This window comes from Lacerta agilis, chromosome 9, assembly GCF_009819535.1.
Source record: "Lacerta agilis isolate rLacAgi1 chromosome 9, rLacAgi1.pri, whole genome shotgun sequence".
Lineage (NCBI taxonomy): Eukaryota > Metazoa > Chordata > Lepidosauria > Squamata > Lacertidae > Lacerta > Lacerta agilis.
Window position 1 is genome coordinate 59,831,330 of NC_046320.1, and position 19,682 is coordinate 59,851,011.

General features: G+C 43.5%; 1 protein-coding gene across 7 annotated transcripts in view; it reads right to left on the reverse strand.

Moving 5' to 3' along the window:
- The window catches only part of AFF1 (AF4/FMR2 family member 1), a 136,865-nt gene that overhangs the window by 12,731 nt on the left and 104,452 nt on the right, over window positions 1–19,682 (reverse strand). For 4 of the 7 annotated variants that reach the window (XM_033160642.1, XM_033160649.1, XM_033160644.1 and 1 more), the window contains 7 exons: window positions 13,385–13,445; window positions 13,210–13,247; window positions 11,759–11,918; window positions 7,678–8,610; window positions 4,342–4,439; window positions 3,989–4,027; window positions 1,287–1,554 (listed from right to left, as the gene is read on the reverse strand). In XM_033160642.1, coding sequence (XP_033016533.1) covers window positions 1,287–1,554; window positions 3,989–4,027; window positions 4,342–4,439; window positions 7,678–8,610; window positions 11,759–11,918; window positions 13,210–13,247; window positions 13,385–13,445 — 1,597 coding nt within the window. The remainder of the gene's footprint in view (window positions 1–1,286; window positions 1,555–3,988; window positions 4,028–4,341; window positions 4,440–7,677; window positions 8,611–11,758; window positions 11,919–13,209; window positions 13,248–13,384; window positions 13,446–19,682) is intronic. The other 3 variants (XM_033160643.1, XM_033160645.1, XM_033160646.1) reach the window with 3 other exon arrangements.

The window sequence follows — 19,682 nt, forward strand, 5'->3', positions numbered from 1 at the left end:
ATTGCACAGCAATGGTTCTGCCTCTCCAGTTGTAGTTCCCAACAAGTTGTAGTTCAGGCCAAGGTTTTAGCTAGTCCAGCATTGCCCCAAGAGGAGCAAGCTAGATGCCCTGCACAAGCAGGGCTTGAAAACATCAATCCTACCCTTCTTTTGGCTGCTAGATGCTACTACAAGGTACAACATAGGTACAACAAGGTTGAAACATAGATATTCTATTTATTTATCATGGTCAATAGCCACAGACAGACACCCCCCTCCCCCAATGAATCTATGCCATGCTTTATAAAAAGCCATTTTAGCTGGTGGCCATCATCGTAACTCAGAGCAATGAATTCCATAAATGGATTGTGTAACAACTTTGGACGGGTATACAAGCTACAATCTTTCCTAGATCAGGATAACTTTGCTACAACAACCCATTCATTATTCGATTACTGTATTTTGTGCTATGCGGTACAAGGCTTTGGTATACTTTAAGTGAAAAGTGGTGTTTGTGTGTGTGTGTAATAATATGTGTGATACCAAGGAGTGAGCCTGCAACACGATGAATGTATTTTTAAGCACTTCACGACAGGGTGGTTTATGGTATAAGTAACATCAGCCTGCTTGCTCTACCTATCCCCCACCCCACCCCACCCGGGGGGAAAGAGACACAAATAAACTAGGCAGAAAATGTTGAATGGGAAACTCACTGAAAGGGAGAAAGTATATATAGTAGAGGCAGTTCCCAGACTGACAGCTCTTGCACCAAACAGTTATTAATATTAGGGGCTGCTTGGGAGACTGGAGCAAGCCTTAAAATAAAGGTAAAGGGACCCCTGACCATTAGGTTCAGTCGTGTCCGACTCTGGGGTTGCAGGGCTCATCTCGCTCTATAGGCCAAGGGAGCCGGCATTTGTCCGCAGACAGCTTCCGGGTCATGTGGCCAGTATGACAAAACCGCTTTCTGGCGAACCAGAGCAGCGCACGGAAACGCTGTTTACCTTCCCACTGAAGCGGTAACTATTTATCTACTTGCACTTTGACGTGCTTTCGAACTGCTAGGTGGGCAGGAGCTGGGACCGAACAACGGGAGCTCACCCCATCACAGGGATTCGGACCGCCAACCTTCTGATCAGCAAGCCCTAGACTCTGTGGTTTAACCCACAGCGCCACCTGGGTCCCTTAAAATGCCACCCCCCAAATAAGTATTTGAAACCTTCTTCCCTGAGCAGCCCAAGGTCAAGCACTGTAAGGAAGAGGTCATCATCAAAGGCTCCAATTGTGAATTAGTTACTGACACCTACTTTGTTGCTTTTTGAGCTTTCGGAAGGCTTCCCCTCCAGTTTCCTGTGCTTGGAGGATGAAGAATCCTTGTGGCTTTCCTTGCTCTTGGCAGTGCTGATACTGAGACCAGGAGGCTGGCTGCAGGCACCGCTTTCATTCTTTGGCCTCTTCTGGGCCATCTTGGCTGGTTTTTGCGCAGGAGACGACGGTAGCAGCGGTGGTGGAGGCGGCAGCGGTGGCGGCAGTGGTATCTCTTTTCTTTGTGTCTCTACTGATGGCTTTGAAATCCTGGAGAGGGCGAATCAAATCAGTTTTAAGCCATATGGCTTACTGTAACACGTTCATTGGCGGAAAGACCCAATTTTCCAGGGGAAACACAGGGGCTCTCTGTTTATTTAGTGGGAGATGCTGCAAAACAGACAGCTGAAAAGACTTCATCAAGAGCAGTGGGGAGGGGGAATTAGGGACTTTCTGGCAATTCATTTGCACATTAAGCATCTGCAGAAGCCAAACATGTATCCAGAATAACACACCCTTGGGTTTTGTCTGTAAAGCAGAACTGAAGCTAAGGATCTGATTAAATGTAGCTGCTGGGAGACATGACAATTTGGTCCCCACGATGTCTGAGATCCAAAGAGCTACTTTCAGGTGGACCCAGAAGTTTGGGCAAACAACTGAAGCTATCCTCCCATTTCAAAAGTGGTTTGCCGTCATAGGACCATGGCTGTTGTTCAAAGCCCCACTGCAGATGCAGAACCACTGTTTATTTATTATTATTTGTCTGTGCACAGAAACATTTTGATTTTAAACAAAATACTTTTGAAGACTGTCAAAAGGACTCCCAGTGTCATTCTTGAGCCCTTTCAGATCCATGGCTTAAGTCACAGCAAGTCATTTTGTGTACAGTGGTACCTCGGGTTACATATGCTTCAGGTTACAGACTCCGCTAACCCAGAAATAACGCTTCAGGTTAAGCTGCAGGATTAGAACAGAAATCGTGCTCTGGAGGTGCAGCGGCAGCAGGAGGCCCCATTAGCTAAAGTGGTGCTTCAGGTTAAGAACAGTTTCAGGTTAAGAATGGACTTCCAGAACGAATTAAGTACGTAACCAGAGGTACCACTGTACATTGAACATAGATTTCGTTTCTGATCTCTGCACTACACAGGGTCAGAAACTGGGGCAGCGACTCACAGCTGCAATGCTAAGAATTCTCTCAGCCAGACTGAGAGGTGACCACAATGCAGTCCTTTTATAGCGCAACAAGCAAGTTTCAAATGAAAGATGCTCAGAGGTACCACCTGTTCCTATTTTCCTTCGGCTCAAGATTGCAATCACCCTGCATACATATTTATCTATAGAATCCTGCCAATTACTTTAGGATTAAGTAAAACAATGGATTGGCAAAGAATGTTAAAATATTGTCAGAATGCAAAATGATTATTTGTAGGAGTGCAACGATAGTAAGAACATCCTGCACAATGTGCTCTTTTAAGATTCAAAGGATTTATTGTTGCAGATTCTAGTATGGCCACCAGAATTTTTGTTTCTTTAACTACTATTTATTTGGTGCACTTATATGCTGCTTTTCCTCCATGGAGCTCAAAGTAGAATGCATGGTGCTCCTGCCCAAGATTTCACCCCCAAAACAATCCTATGGGGTAGTTTGAGCCAAGAGATAGTGGCTAATCCAAGGTGTATTCTGTACAAGGATTTGAATCTGGGTTCCCGCAGTTCTAATACCATAACCACTACATATCACTGGTCCTCTGCAATATTCATCATATTTTGTTTTTCAAATTCCAGTACCAGGTCTGGATATGTTACATAAGTTTTATGGCAGAACTTGGAACGTGAAGCTATATCACACATGCTCAAATCTAACACTCTCAAAGACTAGCTCTTCGGAGATTATCTTGGTTAAATTCTGTGTTTCTTGAAGTCGGGTCCCCAGCTGTTGTTGGACTACAATTTCCATTATCTCTGACCATTGGTCCTGCTAGCTAGGGATGATAGCAGTTGTAGTAGAAAAACAGCTAGGGACCCACTCCTTGTGGCTGGCTAATTCCACAGTCCCTTGCACTTTGCAGAACTGTGTTGCAATGTAGACCAAGATCTTCTTGTTAAGTCTGCGGCCTGGTTCATAAGTAATGCAAAACCATGATTTCCTCCTAGAACAGGCTGCGGCAAACCCTTCTTTTTTCCATGTACAAACAGAGGAAGTTCAGAGCTTCCCATTTTCTGTCCCCCCATTATATTTGAATGTGGGAAACTGTGGTTTGTTCTAACCAGGACCAAACATGATTTCAGGCCCTTTTTTTCTTTTAAATGGAAAACTGCAGTTTGTTCTAAATTAGAAACGAGAGCTAAGTTCGAGAAACACTGGTTTGATTTATTCTTTATGTAAAAACATGCTGCATCCTCATCACAATTCACTATGCTCCCGATCCAAATATGCATATGTTTATATGCATTCATGTGCATCAGCCAAGGCTGCAGGAACACTGCCTCAGAAAGATATTTCCACATTACCAGCCGTTGTTCTGTGGGCGAAAGGGCAGAACTCCCTGTTCTAAGCACCCAAACAGCAACAACAAAATTGCCTGAGCTCTTCCCCTTCTGGCGAGAGTTAAGAACACACAGATCCCTGGCCACATCAGGGTTTAGAGGTTTGGTGCCCAAAGCCTGGGCAATTTTATAAAGTTTTAAAAATAAGTGTCCTTACCAGCAAGCCTTGGGATCTACTAGGTGCCTCAGATTTAATCTAAGGGGAAAGAACAGTTTGAACAAACGCAGCACTGATAACAAAGCAAATATTTGCTAACTGTTTCGTAACATGCATATTAACAACGCTGTGTATGGGGGTTTCTGGATATCGCCACCACAGTCCCAACAGCCTTTAGTGGTGCAAGTAGTAGAAAAGGTTAGAATCCTGCAACTGAGACAGCCACAGCCACAATATCCATGCTGTAGACTTGGCCACTCTTTAGCCAAAATAATGATTTTTTTAAAAAAAGTTGAAAGCACAAAAAGGGAGCCACTCTCCCCAACTTATTTACACAAAAACTTCATACTCACTTGTTTTTACTGGAATCTTTGTGACCTGATAACGGGGGTGATTTGGTTTCCCTGTCCATCTTGACTTTTTTCTGATCGTTTCTCAGAGAATCTTCCTGCTATAAAAGGACAAATGCAGAACATGACATTATTATTATTATTATTATTATTATTATTATTAACTGGATTTCTTACCTGCGTTTCACTAAATGGTCTCAGGCCAGGTGTCAATAACAAAGTACAGTGTTAAAAATCAGTCAGCATTGGTGCTGTTTTTCTATCCTGGCTAACAGCAAGTGGCCTGGGCAGCTGGATCAGGTAAGGAGCCACAGGCTTACACCCATGGTTTCCCATGCAGCTAGATATAAGCACAGTGGAAGGGTGCTTTTATCTACATAGTTTTCCCAAGCTGCAGGAGGGACTAAATGCACAACAGAGAGAAGCTACTGGAGGCCTGTGCACAAACTCTGGTCCCCAAGTAGCCTGGCTGATCCCCAAGTAGCCACCCCCATCACCTCTTCCAATTATGCAGCATGGACACAGGAAAAGGGTCCTTCTAACGTATTTGGATGAGGTTTGTACAGCAAGAGAGGATTTGACGAGGCACTTGCCCTCTTCTGTATCACAGCTGCTGAGTTCCTCCACGCACGAGCAAAGAAGAGAAGAGGAGTTTTGACTTGATATCTCGCCTTTCACTCCCCTTAAGGAGTCTCAAAGCTGCTCACAATCTCCTTTCCCTTCCTCCCCCACAACAAACACTCTGTGAGGTGAGTGGGGCTGAGAGACTTCAAAGAAGTGTGCCTAGCCCAAGGTCACCCAGCAACTGCATGTGGAGGAGCGGGGAAGCAAACCCAGTTCGCCAGATTACGAGTCCACCACTCTTAATCACTACACCACACTGGTCAAAAACAGCTGAATAGCCTAAAAGGAGAAATTTGCTCAAGCCTTCATTGCTGTTCACACTACCACTGAGGTGAGAAGGTTAAAGGCCTGTCCGCCCAGCCCTCAAGCTTCAGGGGGAGTGAATCAATCGAAAATCATCTTCCAGCCTTTCCGTTCTTGCTCTTCGGCTGAAAATGTGGCTGGTGGGGTGTTAATTGCTTGCTAGAAAGTGTTATATCTATAGAGATGAATGTGATTGACTTCATATTAGGTAAAGGTAAAGGTACCCCTGACCGTTAGGGTCCAGTCACAGACAACTCTGGGATTTAGGTGCTCATCTCGCTTTATTGGCCGAGGGAGCCAGCGTACAGCTTCCGGGTCATGTGGCCAGCATGACTAAGCCGCTTCTGGCGAGCCAGAGCAGCGCACAGAAACACCGTTTACCTTCCCGCCAGAGCGGTACCTATTTATCTACTTGCACTTTGACGTGCTTTCGAACTGCTAGGTTGGCAGGAGCTGGGACTGAGCAACGGGAGCTCACCCCGCCGCGGGGATTTGAACCACTGACCTTCTGGTCGGCAAGCCCTAGGCTCTGTGATTTAGACCACAGCGCCACCCGCGTCCTTGACTTCATATTGCTTCCCCACAAAAAGTTGCCAATTATTAATCAGTATATGACATGCTGATTTCAAAATGTAATCCTAGTTAGCTAATTTAACAACATCTAGCAGGATTGGAATTTCCATTATTCTTTCTTTTTGGGTGGGGTGGAGGTGGGGGAACCGACTGATTTATTCAGCAGTCCAAGCAGGAGAGAAATCTCTACCCCAGCAAGACCAAAGGAAGCCATGTATTCAGTATTTTTTCCTGACCTTGGAAGATTCAGATAAGGCTGCCTTTTAAGCCTATTCAATAGATATAAAATTTCTGTTGAGTATGCAACTGAGACTGCGACACAAAAATTCCTTCTGGTCAAATCACTGATGGCAGCTGATTGTACTTTTGTTTGCCAAAAGGAAAACACACACCAGAGAGTTAACCCCATGCAGATCCCGCCCCCAAGCTAGTTTAACAAGAATCAGATACACGTGAGGGGGAGGAGGAAGTTATCGAGACAACTTTTATACACAAATGCTTCCAGGAGAAAACCAACAACGTCTGAACCAGGGGGAAATCAGGAGTAAGTTCAAAAAGAACGTACTATGAAAAGCAAAGCAAGTAAACCTTGGAATTTCATGATCTTAGGCACAAGACCGAGAAATGATTATTATAGCAACTACCAAGTGACTACTCTGAGTCACTGAGCTTGCTACTCAGTGACTATTTTTACCAGTCAGCTCACCACCCCAAGTCAATTGCTGCATCTAAAAAATTTAAATACAAATGAATGAAAGGCGGCAAAAACATTGCAACATTTCAAACCAGTGTGTCATGTCACTGCCCATTACTTAAATGGGCAACATTTAATTTTCTTGCTTAGTTTTCTTGCTTTTAAGAAAACAGTATAAGGATGTTAGGCAGCTAAGTTACACCAACCCCTAATATCCTACTTATCTATCCTTAAAGAAATAAAATAACATTTGCGCAAAAAGTAATGTTGTTATTTGGCCAGCTACCATTACGTAGGATTTTCTACGTGTTACTGATTTTAATTGTGTAAGGTTGTTTTAAGTTTCTGATTCGATCATTAATATTTTGTACTATATTTGGTTTTTATTCTGTACAGTTTTTGAGATTGCAAGAGAAGCCAGGAGTCAACGTTTTTACGTCCCACAATGCTCCGGAGTGCATGGCAGGGCCCCCAGTTCATCCATCACATTAAACCATTAAACTGGTGCAAGCTTCTTAGATATTATTTCCACAGCCAAGGACAAGCCTTGATTTCTGCTTGCAGTTTGCATGCAGTGGTGGTGCGGCGGCGGCACCAATGGAGGAGAACTGCAAACTTTTGAGCATCGTGCACCAGCACTCTCCATTTAATGTGGCGTGCGAGCCAGGCTACTGTCACCCCGGGGGTTGCTGTGGAAAACTAAAATAGCAGGTTCACAGATGCAGCCAGCTGTCACGGTGGAGAGAGGGCAGCTGCTTTAGGATGTCTGGGCCTGATACTGATCCCTTTTCTAATCATCTCTAGCATGGAATCTTCCATTCTCTCCACCACTATATTGATGAGTTGAGCTGAGCTGCCATTTTCATTGACGTCAAGACCTCCAAGAATCACAGCCAGTACAAATCTCTCATATCCACACACACAAACAAAATGTGGTTAGTGAAGGTGATGTAGCACTGAATGTATTCTTCTGAACTGCTGAAAATACAGCTAAGAAGGGATGGATGTTGTGGGTCCTATTTTTTATTTTTATTTTTAAGCAAGCAAGCAAACAAACAAATAAATGGCGGGCAGTAAAATAAACACATGAAACACTGAAGGGTTGTTTTTTTAAAGTACCAATTGCAGAGGTCTCCCTCTCTCACCTTTCTCTTTTTGACAGACTTGCTTGGTGCATCCGCACTCCTCTTGTCCGCGTCCTGCTTCTTCACGCTGTGGCTCTCTCTGACCTCCAGTCTTTTGGGGCAGTCCCCCCCCTTCCTGGGTGGATGTGGGACCCGCGAGAGGAGAGCGAGCTCAATTTTAACCACAAGCGACGGAGGGACCGGGCAATCCCTCAAGGGCGACAGCAACTTCTTATCCCTGATAGGCAAGAGAAACTTGTCCTTGTCCTCTCTTACCACAACAGCTGGTTTCGTGCCGCTAGTTCTGCTGGTGGCGGGAACCCTGGGGCTCTGGCTCAAAGGGCTGAGGGGCAACAGCTCCAGGGCACTGCCAACTGCACTGTCTTTTGCAGCACCCCGGTCCGAGAACAATTTAACAGTGGCCTGGTGCAAGCCCTTGTGCTTTTTCTTCTCGGCGGGCTCTGGCACTGCCAGCTTCAGTTCCTTCTTGTCACCAAACTTCAGCCGCCCTTTCGTTTTCACCTTGGGCTTGTCTTTGGAAGACTGGTCCTTCGCACCATACAGACCGGGCGGCTCGCTCTCTACCGTCAGGCCTCTCTTCGGTTCCTCCGGTGCTGCGACTTTGCTGGACTTCCTGGGCTGCTTACTGCCCACGACTTGGTGGAATTGGGGTTCCTCTGTGTGCACTGGAGACTTCTGGTAGCTGCGCTTGGTAGGGAGGTGTACCTCTTGAGCTGACCGAGGTGCTTTGCTGGCAGTTTTTGAGTGTCCATCTGTCGGTTGCGAGCATTCCCTTTTGCTGCTGCCGCTGCAAGTTTTCCCTTGCCCCTTGCCTTCCTGGAGACTCCCCCTGCTGCGGTCATCCTCAAGGAAATTCTCGGTGGGAGATACCGGCTGGTTCACCTTGATCAGCCAGTTGTTCAGCTGCCATCTGTTGGATGTCTGTGGATCGGGCTGTGGCGAAAAAGAAAAGAGAAACACCAGTTGGTTGTGCACCCGTTACAAGGCGCATTGCTTCATCTCTGGGGCTATGGTCTATATTCTGAACTGAGCAAGGGTGGAAGGACCATAAATGGTGGCTTTGCCCAAGAACATAATTCTGATGTGAGCACAAGCCCAGGCAATGAGCTTCACTCTTGCACATCCACCACCCAAATGGTACTGCCTTTTCTTTGTTGCTGTGCCATGTCTGGGGCTGTCTCCCAAGAAACCTGCCTGAGGTAGCTTCTCTTACTTCCAAGGTGCGGGGCTTCAGGTGTAAGAGACTAAATGTGGTCCTCCAACCCACTGGGACCATATCCAGGCCAGGCTCTTCACCAGCTGTGCTCCACACCCTCAAGCCTCTTGGGATGGAGAGGGGTGTTGTGTGTGCATGGAATGTAGCCCATTGTATATATTCAAATCCATTGCACTCTGCCCCATTTGGCCTTGCCCACCACTGTCAAGTGGGCCCCACAAAGGCAACTGTGCAAAATGTACAGAGCCACTCTATGGCTTGGTTCTCACTCAGATAGCAAACCTGTCCCTTGTCTATACCACTTCAGACTGAAGGTAGAAATTCTAATGATTTCACGCTCCGCCATACAAAAACAGAAATAAATTTCTGTGCATAGAAAGCAGGCCTGTCAGAGAAAAGCCCACTTGTCCCCAACATGCTAATTTTCTATGCACAAGGGGTATTTATTTATTTGTATGGACAAGCATGCAGTCCTATGAGCCCTCATCTGCAGCCCAAAGCGGTGCAGCAAAGACACAGTGAGGAAAACCAGATGATTCTATAATCAAAACTGTAATCCAAATGATATTTTGCTTCTCTCTGTTTCATATAAAGGGCTGCAATGTTAAATATAATTAGAATTTATATACCACCCTATACCTAGAGGTCTCAGGGCAGTTCACAGAACAAAATCAAAATATAAAAACACAAAATACATAATCAAAATAAAAACCCCAATACCCTCCTCTCCCAAGAAACCCCATAGGATATCAATCAAATCAACCAAAGGCCTGGTTAAAAAGGAATGTTTTTGCCTGGTGCCTAAAGGTGTATAATGAAGGTGCCAATCAAAAAGGTTGAAGGGTAATGAATTAAGGCCAATTTTTAAAAGATGGTTTTCATAATTCCATAGATCCTCAACATGCCACACTAAGCTTGACATTATACCAATGACGTAAAAAACAGATTTTTGTTCCCGAAGCAATTTCGCAACACTTCTGCTCTTGATTATGACACTATGGTGCTTTTTCCCAGTTTGGCTTCCCAAGTAGGTCAGCGAAGGCCTCCAAAACTGAATAAATCAAGTCAATTCCAGCCACGTCCCAGGGAAAGAGGAGGAGGGAAGGAACCCATGAATGTTCCACACAGATTTCTGGAAAAGGTCTAAATCTTCTGTTGAAATTTGCATTTTTTTTAAAAAAGTTGCATATATACCATAATATAAATAAAATAATTGGGATAAAAAGGTTTGAGTTAAAATTTCGAGAAGGTTCTGAACTCAAAACCACTCAAAACACGGACAGAAATTTCACCCTTGTTCAAATAGTTCTTTGATTTGTCGGCAATAGAGGCCTTATCATTCAGAGGACACATTACAATTGCTCCAAACGGCAGGTGTCATCACTACACAGAGCACACGCAATTGACAGGCACCAACCAGCACACCAGGCCTTATCCCTGGGATTTTTTAAAACTTCTGATCATTGCACTTATAGGGAAAGACCCGAGGTGACAGCTGCAGGTAACATTCTATCCAAACTAAGCAAGAAGCAAAAACTTCCCCCCACCTTCCACTATTCCAGCCAACAGTTTGTAGTGAAAGGTTATACCAGGATGTATCTGAAGGTCCTTCCTCTTGGATCATGACAATTCCACCCAGTTTCTGTGCAATTCTGCAGCCCTGTACAACACAGCCCCACTCAGCCAGGAAGGTAAAAGGGGCAGTAAGGAGTGGAAGAGAAACACTGGTTGGCGCAAACTGCCTTCCACTTGCACAACCACTGGATACAGTCCGTTGGCTGGAAGGCGGGAAGAAGCCTTGGGATGCCCGATAACCATACGGGCATCATCAATATTATTAAAATGTACTGAAATTGTTTAATGTATTAAATACACTTTGAATATATTAGATGCTTCGATTTAAGGGTTTGTCTGTTTTGCATTCATGTAATTTTTTAAAAATATATTTTTATTAAAGATTTATTAGATTACAAAAATATGTGCATTGTCTCTTTATTCCAAGTTGGGTTTTCTACAGATCAGTTTCATTTGATTACAGGTGGGTAGCCTGTAATCAAATGAAGAAGTGTGCATGCACACGAAAGCTCATACCAGGAACAAACTCAGTTGGTCTCTAAGGTGCTACTAGAAAGAATTTTCGATTTAGTTTCATTTGATGTGAGACATTATAGTGTTACATACAATGTTAGGTTAGGAAGAAAGGGGGGAGTGGGGGAGGGGGAATGGTGAGTGGGGTGGGGTTGGGTGGCAATGCTTCTATCCTTCTACTTAGTATATGTGTGGGGTTTTGTGTCAGCATCACTTGTGTGGGTTCTCTTTACTATTCGCTTGTTGTATTTCTTTGGGGGTGGGCCTAGGGTGTGGTTGGTTGTCTTTGATTGGCTGTAGTGAAATTTATTTTTGTGTGTGAGCGGGGCGTGTGTGTGTGTGTGTGTGTGTGTGGATCAGGTTAGATCCAGATTGATTCGAATGCTGCTGGTGGATTCTTGTCGTCGTTTTGTTGGGCTGTGTATGTGATAAAAGGGGAACCATACCGGGGTGAAGGCGTCTTCTTCTATTTGCACTGTGCCTCTTTTGAAACATTTCTGGCTACATATCCTGAAGGAAGTGATTTTCAGCCAGTGGCTAAAGTATGTGCTGATGGTGTTATGTGGACAGCTGGACTACAGTAGCACAAGGTTTGAATGTACAGCGTGGGAAACTGGGAGAGTGGAAAGGGACCGGTAACGTGGTAGAAGAGATGGACAGCATTCTGCTGATAGAACAATTATCTGATTGGCTAAAAAAAAAAAAGTCAATAGGGGCCTCCTATTGGCTATTCACAACACACAGATCATGCACTTAAAAAAATATGGGGCACCATACCTCAGGTGTGGATGCTCTTGTTGGGGGATCATTTGCTTCACTTTCGCTGGAGCTGCTCTCACTCTCAGAGTCAGAGGAACTGTCTGAGTCGCTTGTGCTCCCAGACTCAGGACTGCTGGAATGTCCCAATGCCACACTCTCAGGCTGTGATTGTGGGGCACTGCAAGTCAATACCATGAGATAAAATTAGAAGCCTGTAAGGATCATCTTTCTGCACTTCCACCCCTTCCAGAGAGAGGCCAGCACTGGGGCGGAGGTTGGGGTGGGGTGGGGGTTGAGAGAGAGATAAAATCCAACCAGCATCATTTAAAACATTCTATCATTGTTCACTAGGGGATCACATTCTCCTGATCCCTCAAAAGGATGAAAATGCAGAAGTGCTAAATCACGGGGGGGGGGGGAGAAAGAGGGAAACAGAGAAATACTGCTAGGAAGAAGAGGGGTCTTTTGAGAGCGACTGTGTGATACAACTGCCGGAAAAGCAGAAGATCAAACACATTTCATCTAATGACCAAAATACACAGTTTTCCTGGGGGGAGAGTAATTAAGCTCAAAACATGTGCATTCTGGATTTTTTAATCTTGTTTTATAGAATCACAGAATTGTAGAGTTGCAAGGGACCCCCAAGGCTCATCTAGTCCAACTCCCTGCAGTGCAGGAATCTCAGCTAAAGCATCCATGACAGATGGCCATCCAACCTCTGCTTAAAAACCTCCACCAATGAAGGACAGCCTGCATACTCTCTCAAGGTGAAAAAAAAATTCAACTGCTGAACAGCTACTGCTGTCAGAAAGTTCTTCCTGACGTTTAGGCAGAAACTCCCTTTTTTGTAACTTGAATCCATTAATTCGGGTCCTACCCTCCAGAGATTTGCATTACCTTACAGTATGATTCATATTACATTTTGTATTCTATTTTTGTATGTTGCTTTTGTTTTAAACGTAGAGCGGTTTTTTAAATTTTAAAATCTTACTCCATGGAACTAGGGATGGTGTACACGAGGTGACCCCATTTTATCTTCATAATCACACAGGTGAACTAGATATCTAGGAACCCAAAGCATACTGGTCAATAACTCTGCCTCCACTGTTGGGACTCGCTAGTGGATAGATTTGCACTCAGTTCCTACATGTGAGCTTTCTGTAGGTGTCTGGTTGGCTGCAGCAGAGAACAGAACGCTGGGTGAGATGGGCCATTGGCCTGATCTAGCAACGCTTTTCTTACACTCTGAATTCTAGTGCTTTGAAGAAGCAGGGAAGTATTAAAACAACCTCATGCATTCCCTCCAAGTGTTACCAAATTATCCCAATCAGTCTCACTCTTCTCTTCTCTCCTCATAACCTCTCGCCCACAACCCAGAGCTGCTTCCACTAGGGATTTGTTTACATGCATAAAACAACTTGTGAGATGCTCCCCACCTCCGCCTCCCTGCTATTTCCAAGAAATCGTACCTTGGAGGAGTGGATGAGGAAGACGGCTTATCAGAAACCTAAGTATTTAACAAGAACAAAAAAAAGAAGGAGGAGGCGAAAGGTTAGTATAAGCAGCTCAGACAGGAAAACAGGCTATAAATATTTTTAAAGGTATCCTGGGTATTTGCAGGATTTATAAATTTTATCTACACACACTGACTTGGTCATCGTCACCCTCGTCACTATCGCTGATCTCAAGATCTTCATGTAGCATTCTGAAAGAGAAAAGAGGATATAAATGTAACTCGCTGCAAAAATTACAATGTTATTCAGAGGGAATGTTTTCAAGTTTGTTTTCAAAGTTTTGATTAATCTACACTCAACATACTACTCAGCTGGGAAAGTGTTCTTTGCTCAAGTTTGCCTCTTCACAGTATTTTTCTTGGAAGACGAGCACAGGTTTCATTTTTGCACTCCAAAGAAGAAGGCCAAGCTGAACTATTTCCTCTGCAAAACAAGAGGACTTCGTCTTCCCCGGAGTCTCTGCTCATGAAAACTAATATAGTCGTGGCTGTAAAGAAATGTTCGTGGTGCATGCTCCCATAAAACAGAGATCTGGAAAGTGTTCCTATCTGCCTGTCAGAATGAAGCACTGCTGTTGTCCAAAGCTTAAAACTGGTTGTGAAATGAAGATAGGTGTTCATGGGTACTAATGGCTGTTGACAATCTGGTGCCATAAACCTCACTAACTCAAGAAGAACCATCTGGTAGCAGAGGTGATAGCAACCAAGGATTTGGAGTTTGCTATTATGTGAACAAAAGAGGGAAAATGACTGGCTTGAGGGGGCAGTCATTCTAATGACAGCTTTAAATGGGTTTCTTTTAGCTTTTTTATATTGCTGCACCCCACCCTGATACTTTTTGAGAGGGCAGTATATAAATACCTTAATTAATAAATAAACACAAATAAGTGTGTGTGTGTGTATAACACAGTTTTTTTTTAATTGTATTAGTTTTGCATAGAGCTGAACACAACAAACATAACCATTCCAAAAATAAAGAGAGGCTCTTTCGAACCTTTAGACCTCCCTCCCTCCCTCCGTGGGTTCCATTTCTAAATTTTATTCCTGCATCTTTTACTGTAATCCCTCTGTTATAATCATCAAGGTAACCAAAGCTCATGTTACTTCACAAGTGCCATTGTATTCCTACCAATGATTTCAACTGTTTACAGTGGTCATTCAAATATATTTTAACAAAAACAGATGCAGTACTGATGCAGATAGCCAGGGGTTGTATCCCCGCTGCGTACCCTCCAAATCTACTCTACAAGGTCCCCCAACCCACCTGAGCTAATTTTGAGGGTGTGCAGGCAGGGGGAAGCTGTAAGGGCTAGGAAGTTCTGCTGCACTCGCGCAAAGCAGACTCGCAACACTGGATACAGCCCCATGCTTGTGAAGCTGAGTTCTACTCTACGGCATAATATGCACACAGCGGGCTGGATCCAAAGTGTTACTTCAGCAAACGCAATAACTTGTTTCATGGAAAAGAGTGGACCAAAGCTCTTGCTGCAGAAAGCAGGAGAGGCAGAAGTTTGCCAACTCTCCCTGCAGGCTCCTGCACCACTTTCTACCAAGTTCCACCAAAAAAAAAAAAAAGCTTTTTGGGGGGCAGGGGAGGAAGCAACAAAAATTGCTTCCCCACTTCCTCAGGTGGAAGTGCCCAGTGCGTAGAGTTCTGTTCATAAGAACTCTGGATCCAATTCCATGTCATTATCACAATATGTATTTCTATGAAGCTTTGCAAAGGGAAAAAAAACAAGGTTATAAGTGGCAACTGGGCAACTAAGGAAAGTTTAGATTATACCTAAGCTTTTGCTTAAAGCCAAAACCCACCAATTAAACATGACTACCTACCTAAAGACTGAGAAAACGCATTAGAGGTATAACCAACCAACCCCTGTTCCCAAACTACTACTTGCACTATCATGAAAATCAGACACTCAAAGCTGAATTAGCACAAGTTAAAAAAAGAACCACTGAATCTGTAACCTTAAAGGGGATATTGCTTTTTTAGAAGCTTTTTGCTCTTAACTACCCTCCTTCTTGTACTAGAATGAATTAATAATGGCACATATTTTTTTATTTATTTACATACCGCAGATTTTACTCAGAAAGTACATCCAGTTACCTCTCAGACACTGAAATATGACCACTTTGGGGATGGATCCTGGCAGCTACTTGATACCAAACAAACAGTGCTTCTAAGAGCCAAGAGGCGGAAGTGATGGATAACCAAATCCAAATGAAACCACAGCAGGAACAGGAATGTTAGCCAGATAAGATCTGATATTTTTGAGGCTTGCCAACTGGCACCCATGGATGAACAAACCCATCCCCTTTCTGTGCTTTTGAGTGTGATCTAGCTTTCACAAATGGCAGGTGAGAGGGTAACCCTGTTTCTAACCGTGTCAGGCTGCAGGCGGGGGCCCCGCTGCCCCTCCATTAAAAGAAAAAAGTAGTATATCAGGGAAGAAGTTTCCAGCTTGTGTGTAACAGGTATCCAGCACAATAAAACAGAGACTGCACGATTAAGTTTCAGTATTTATTTTATCTCCCCCCCCCACCAGAAGAAAGGGGAGGCATGTCATGGTTTTCCTGATTACCAGTCCTTCCGATTTGTACTGCTAGTTCTATAGGTGTTTAGTTATTAAATTTGTCATTGCTTTTTAATCTGCTATATGTGCTACTGTTGGGTTTTTTTTTTAAAAAAAAAAACTATTTATTGCTATTATCACTTTTATAGCTTCTTTGCAACTTATGTGAAAACAAGATATAAATACGTAAAAACAATCAAATAATAAAAGCAATATAAGCAAACTTTTAATCATCATGGGGGGCTTTCCTTAGATTGTCTGCCCTGCAGCGAACACTTTGCTTCTTAGCACTTTGCCATGCCGGCTAGTTCGAAGGTTGTTGTACCTGCCCAGCACTGGAAAATAAGCCAGGAAGCTACCACAATAGCTACTGCATTTAAATAAATCAGTGTTGCAAAGCTAACTATGCCCAACTAGAAGCATATGGGGCAAAACTATTCTGTGGTATTGGCAGGGTACTAGAGTACAGCTGCTGTCAGTGAAACCAGTCCCTTGTTAAGCCTCGGTTAATGTAAACACATCCTAATGAAGTTTGCTCCTTCGGCATTTGTGGTGTACAATGGATCCTATTATGTAAAGATCTACCAAGGGATTATATCAGCATAACCACAAACCCTGGAGGGCAATCCTACAGATTCTTACAGAGGGCTAATAATAATGTTCTCTACACGCATTTCCCCTTTCTTCTCGGCTCTTCAGCGCTGGTTTATACAGTATCACACAAAAGCAAGCCTGCAGTTGTCCAAAAGACAAGAGCACACAGGACAATTTCCAGAAGCCTACAATGAACAGCCAGAAGCAAATTAAGTGAATTTTTGATACCTCATGATTTTTGGATGCGACATGATTATTTCACTTGAATACGTTTTTGGTGTGGATTGAGCAGAGAGTGGCAGAGAATGTGTTTAAAGGGTGCTCCCCACTTTATGCAATTTCACTTATGTGCGCGGGGGTGGGGGTCTGGGATGGAACGCCCATGTAAGGGGGGGGGGGCTACGCCTGTACTAATTCTTTGCTTTGTGTACAGAAGGTTCCAGCTTCAATCCCTGGCATCTCCAAGCAGGGATGGGAAGGCCCGCTGTGTGGAACTCCCCTGCTGCTGAGGGCCCCTGTCCTGCCACTCACCACCTGGCCTGGGGTGGGGCCTGACGGGCTCCATAAAGGACTGCTGGGGGCTCTGTTTTGGTTTTCTTTCTTTTAATTGCTGTTATTTTTTACCTATGTCATTTTAAACTGTGATATTGATGCTGTATTCTTAATTTTTAGATTTTGATTTATGTGGAAATTGTTTTCCATTTGGTTGTTTTTTTTTTGATGTGGTTTATTTATTGTTTATGACTTTTGTAATTATGTAAATCTTGTCATGTTGTAAGCCGCCTTGAGCATTGTTTTTAACTGTGGAATGGCGGCATACAAATAAAATGATGATGATGATGATAAAGAAGAAGAGCCGCTACTATTCAGTGCAAACCATATTGAGCTAGATGAACAACACCCCAATGATATATAAGGCAGTGTTCTATGTCTGTGAGCAGACAGGAGCTCCAAAACACTAATGCACAGGAAATTGCACATTTGACCCAGTCCTCAGTTGTGGTGGTGGGTTTTTTTTTTTTGGAGTGGGGGGGGTTATTATGAAATAGTCACCACTCAAACCCAAGGCACAAATTTTTCTGCCCCTACAAGAGAAACTGCAGTAAGGTTTTATTCTCCCGGATGAAGGCATCAGTGTTCCAAATAAAGCCTTCAGAAGAAAATGGCATTATGTGGGAAGACTGTGAAGACTACATCTATTATCCAAAGACGACACCATTTATTTTTCCATTATCTTCTGAAGGGCTTCTTCCCAGAAAGAAAGATAGACAGACCCAAATTGCCTCTGTTGGCATATTATTAATAGCTTTCAGATAAGCTATTAATAATACAGCAAGAAACTTGCAGCTGACGAATTGTTCCCTGGAAGGACAATTGAAGCTTTCTTTCCTTTTTTTAAAAGAAAAGGAGATTCATCACTCACTGCATACAAGAGAAGAGTATTTGCTAAGCAATTATTTTTATTTTATTTTTTAACAAACTCTTAAATGCTCTGATTAATTTAAGAGGAAAGGCTAGATTTCATTCTTTTTTTAAAAAAAAAACCCCTAAAAAACCCAAAGAGTTCAGAATATACAGCCAAATTTAAGCTTTTTGAAATCTTGCACATGCTTGCCTCTGCAACCAAAACCAATGCAACTAACTCTGCCTGCATCGTAGTCCAAAGTTGTTTTAAATTGTTTTTAATGATGTTTTAATGTTGAAACCCACCTTTGGGACTTTAGGGCGGCGGGTTGGTAATAAATAAATTGTTAAAGAAATACATAATCTTTTCAAATGTCTTAATGTTTTTAATCTTGAACTCTTGGAGTATACCAAGTATAACATTTTTGGATCTGTCATCCCTAGATGATGCTGGAGAAACAATGAAAGAGGACTTTAAAAATAAAGAATGCTGGGCATGCTTCATTTTGAGTCTGCAGGGGGGGGGGAGAAGCCCTCTTACATCTTTGGGAACTAATTATTTAGATGGAAGAGGGGTTTGTGTGTGTGTTTACAAACAGAAGTAATTCCTAAAACTTGTCACATGCCAAATATGATCATCCTAATGCACGAAGCTTTTCTCTCCTAGGGCTCCCCTGCCGTCAGAGGGAACTGAACTTGCCACCTGCTGTTGTAAATAACAAAAACCTTGCTTCCATTCCAGTGAAGCCAGGTGCTTAAACTTGAGGGCCGAACTCAAGAATGGAAAGCCCTCTGGGAAATCCACCGTTTGCTCTGCAAAAGCTTGCCTGCTTACTTTGGGCACGCAGATGTAGAGGGATTTCAGCCTCTAATTAGCCAGCACAAACGCTGCTTGTTTTCAGTCGGCTACACTCTGTAACGTGAGCGACTCAAGGTGGCTGGAGTTTCAGACAGTCACGTGCGTTTCGAAAAGGAAGAACGGAAAGAAAGAGCACCATTGTACAGGGCAACACACAAACCCCAAGAGCGCACTAATTAAAACAAACAAACTTGAGGAATCAACTTAATTAAGTCCCTGGTCCAAATGGTGCTTATTCCGTTTATACATCGATATTTGGGAAGCCATCTTTTTTTCCACACTTTTGAGGAGCAATAGGGCGTTCTCATTAAGTGCTGATAAAACGTTTTCCTTGGCAAGGAAAGGGAGAATGTTCTTCTGCACTGGCTGCCATTGTAAGATGGGTATTAACCAAGCCACCTAATAAAACACAGCCACATCCAAGGACTATGTTCTATGTTCAGACGTAATTGCAACTCAAGCAGGACACTGGAGCTGTTATATATACCAAAGCAGAACACTCCCAGGGCTCTGGTCCCACTGTTCTGGTTCTGGCAGGGGACAGGGGCCGGTGACTCAGAAGAAGCAGCAAGGAATTCTGCTGTGACTGGATATGCAGTAATCCACCTTCATCCCTAGTTATAAAGAGATTGGCTTTAGTCCTGGAGGTTTCATACTCCTCTAAAACCAATCTGTCATTAATTATATGGATTTAAGATGCTCCATGGGGATAGGATGAACGCTGAAGGGACAAAAACCAGGCAAGCAAACAATAACTCCCAATTCCGTGTAGCCTTGAAAAGCATTTTACAACTCGTAAGTCAAAAGATCCAAAGGGGTGGTTTCTCACATTGTGCTTGCCATTTCCATGCAGAAAAGAACACAACATGGAATTATGCAGGCTACAGGGAAACTTGGAAGATTACAGTAAGAAAATCTCTCTAAAGGTTGCTCATTCACGCATGCTACCTTTTCCCAAATTACCTGAAAAGCTTCAATATTGCGAAGTCATTGTTCACC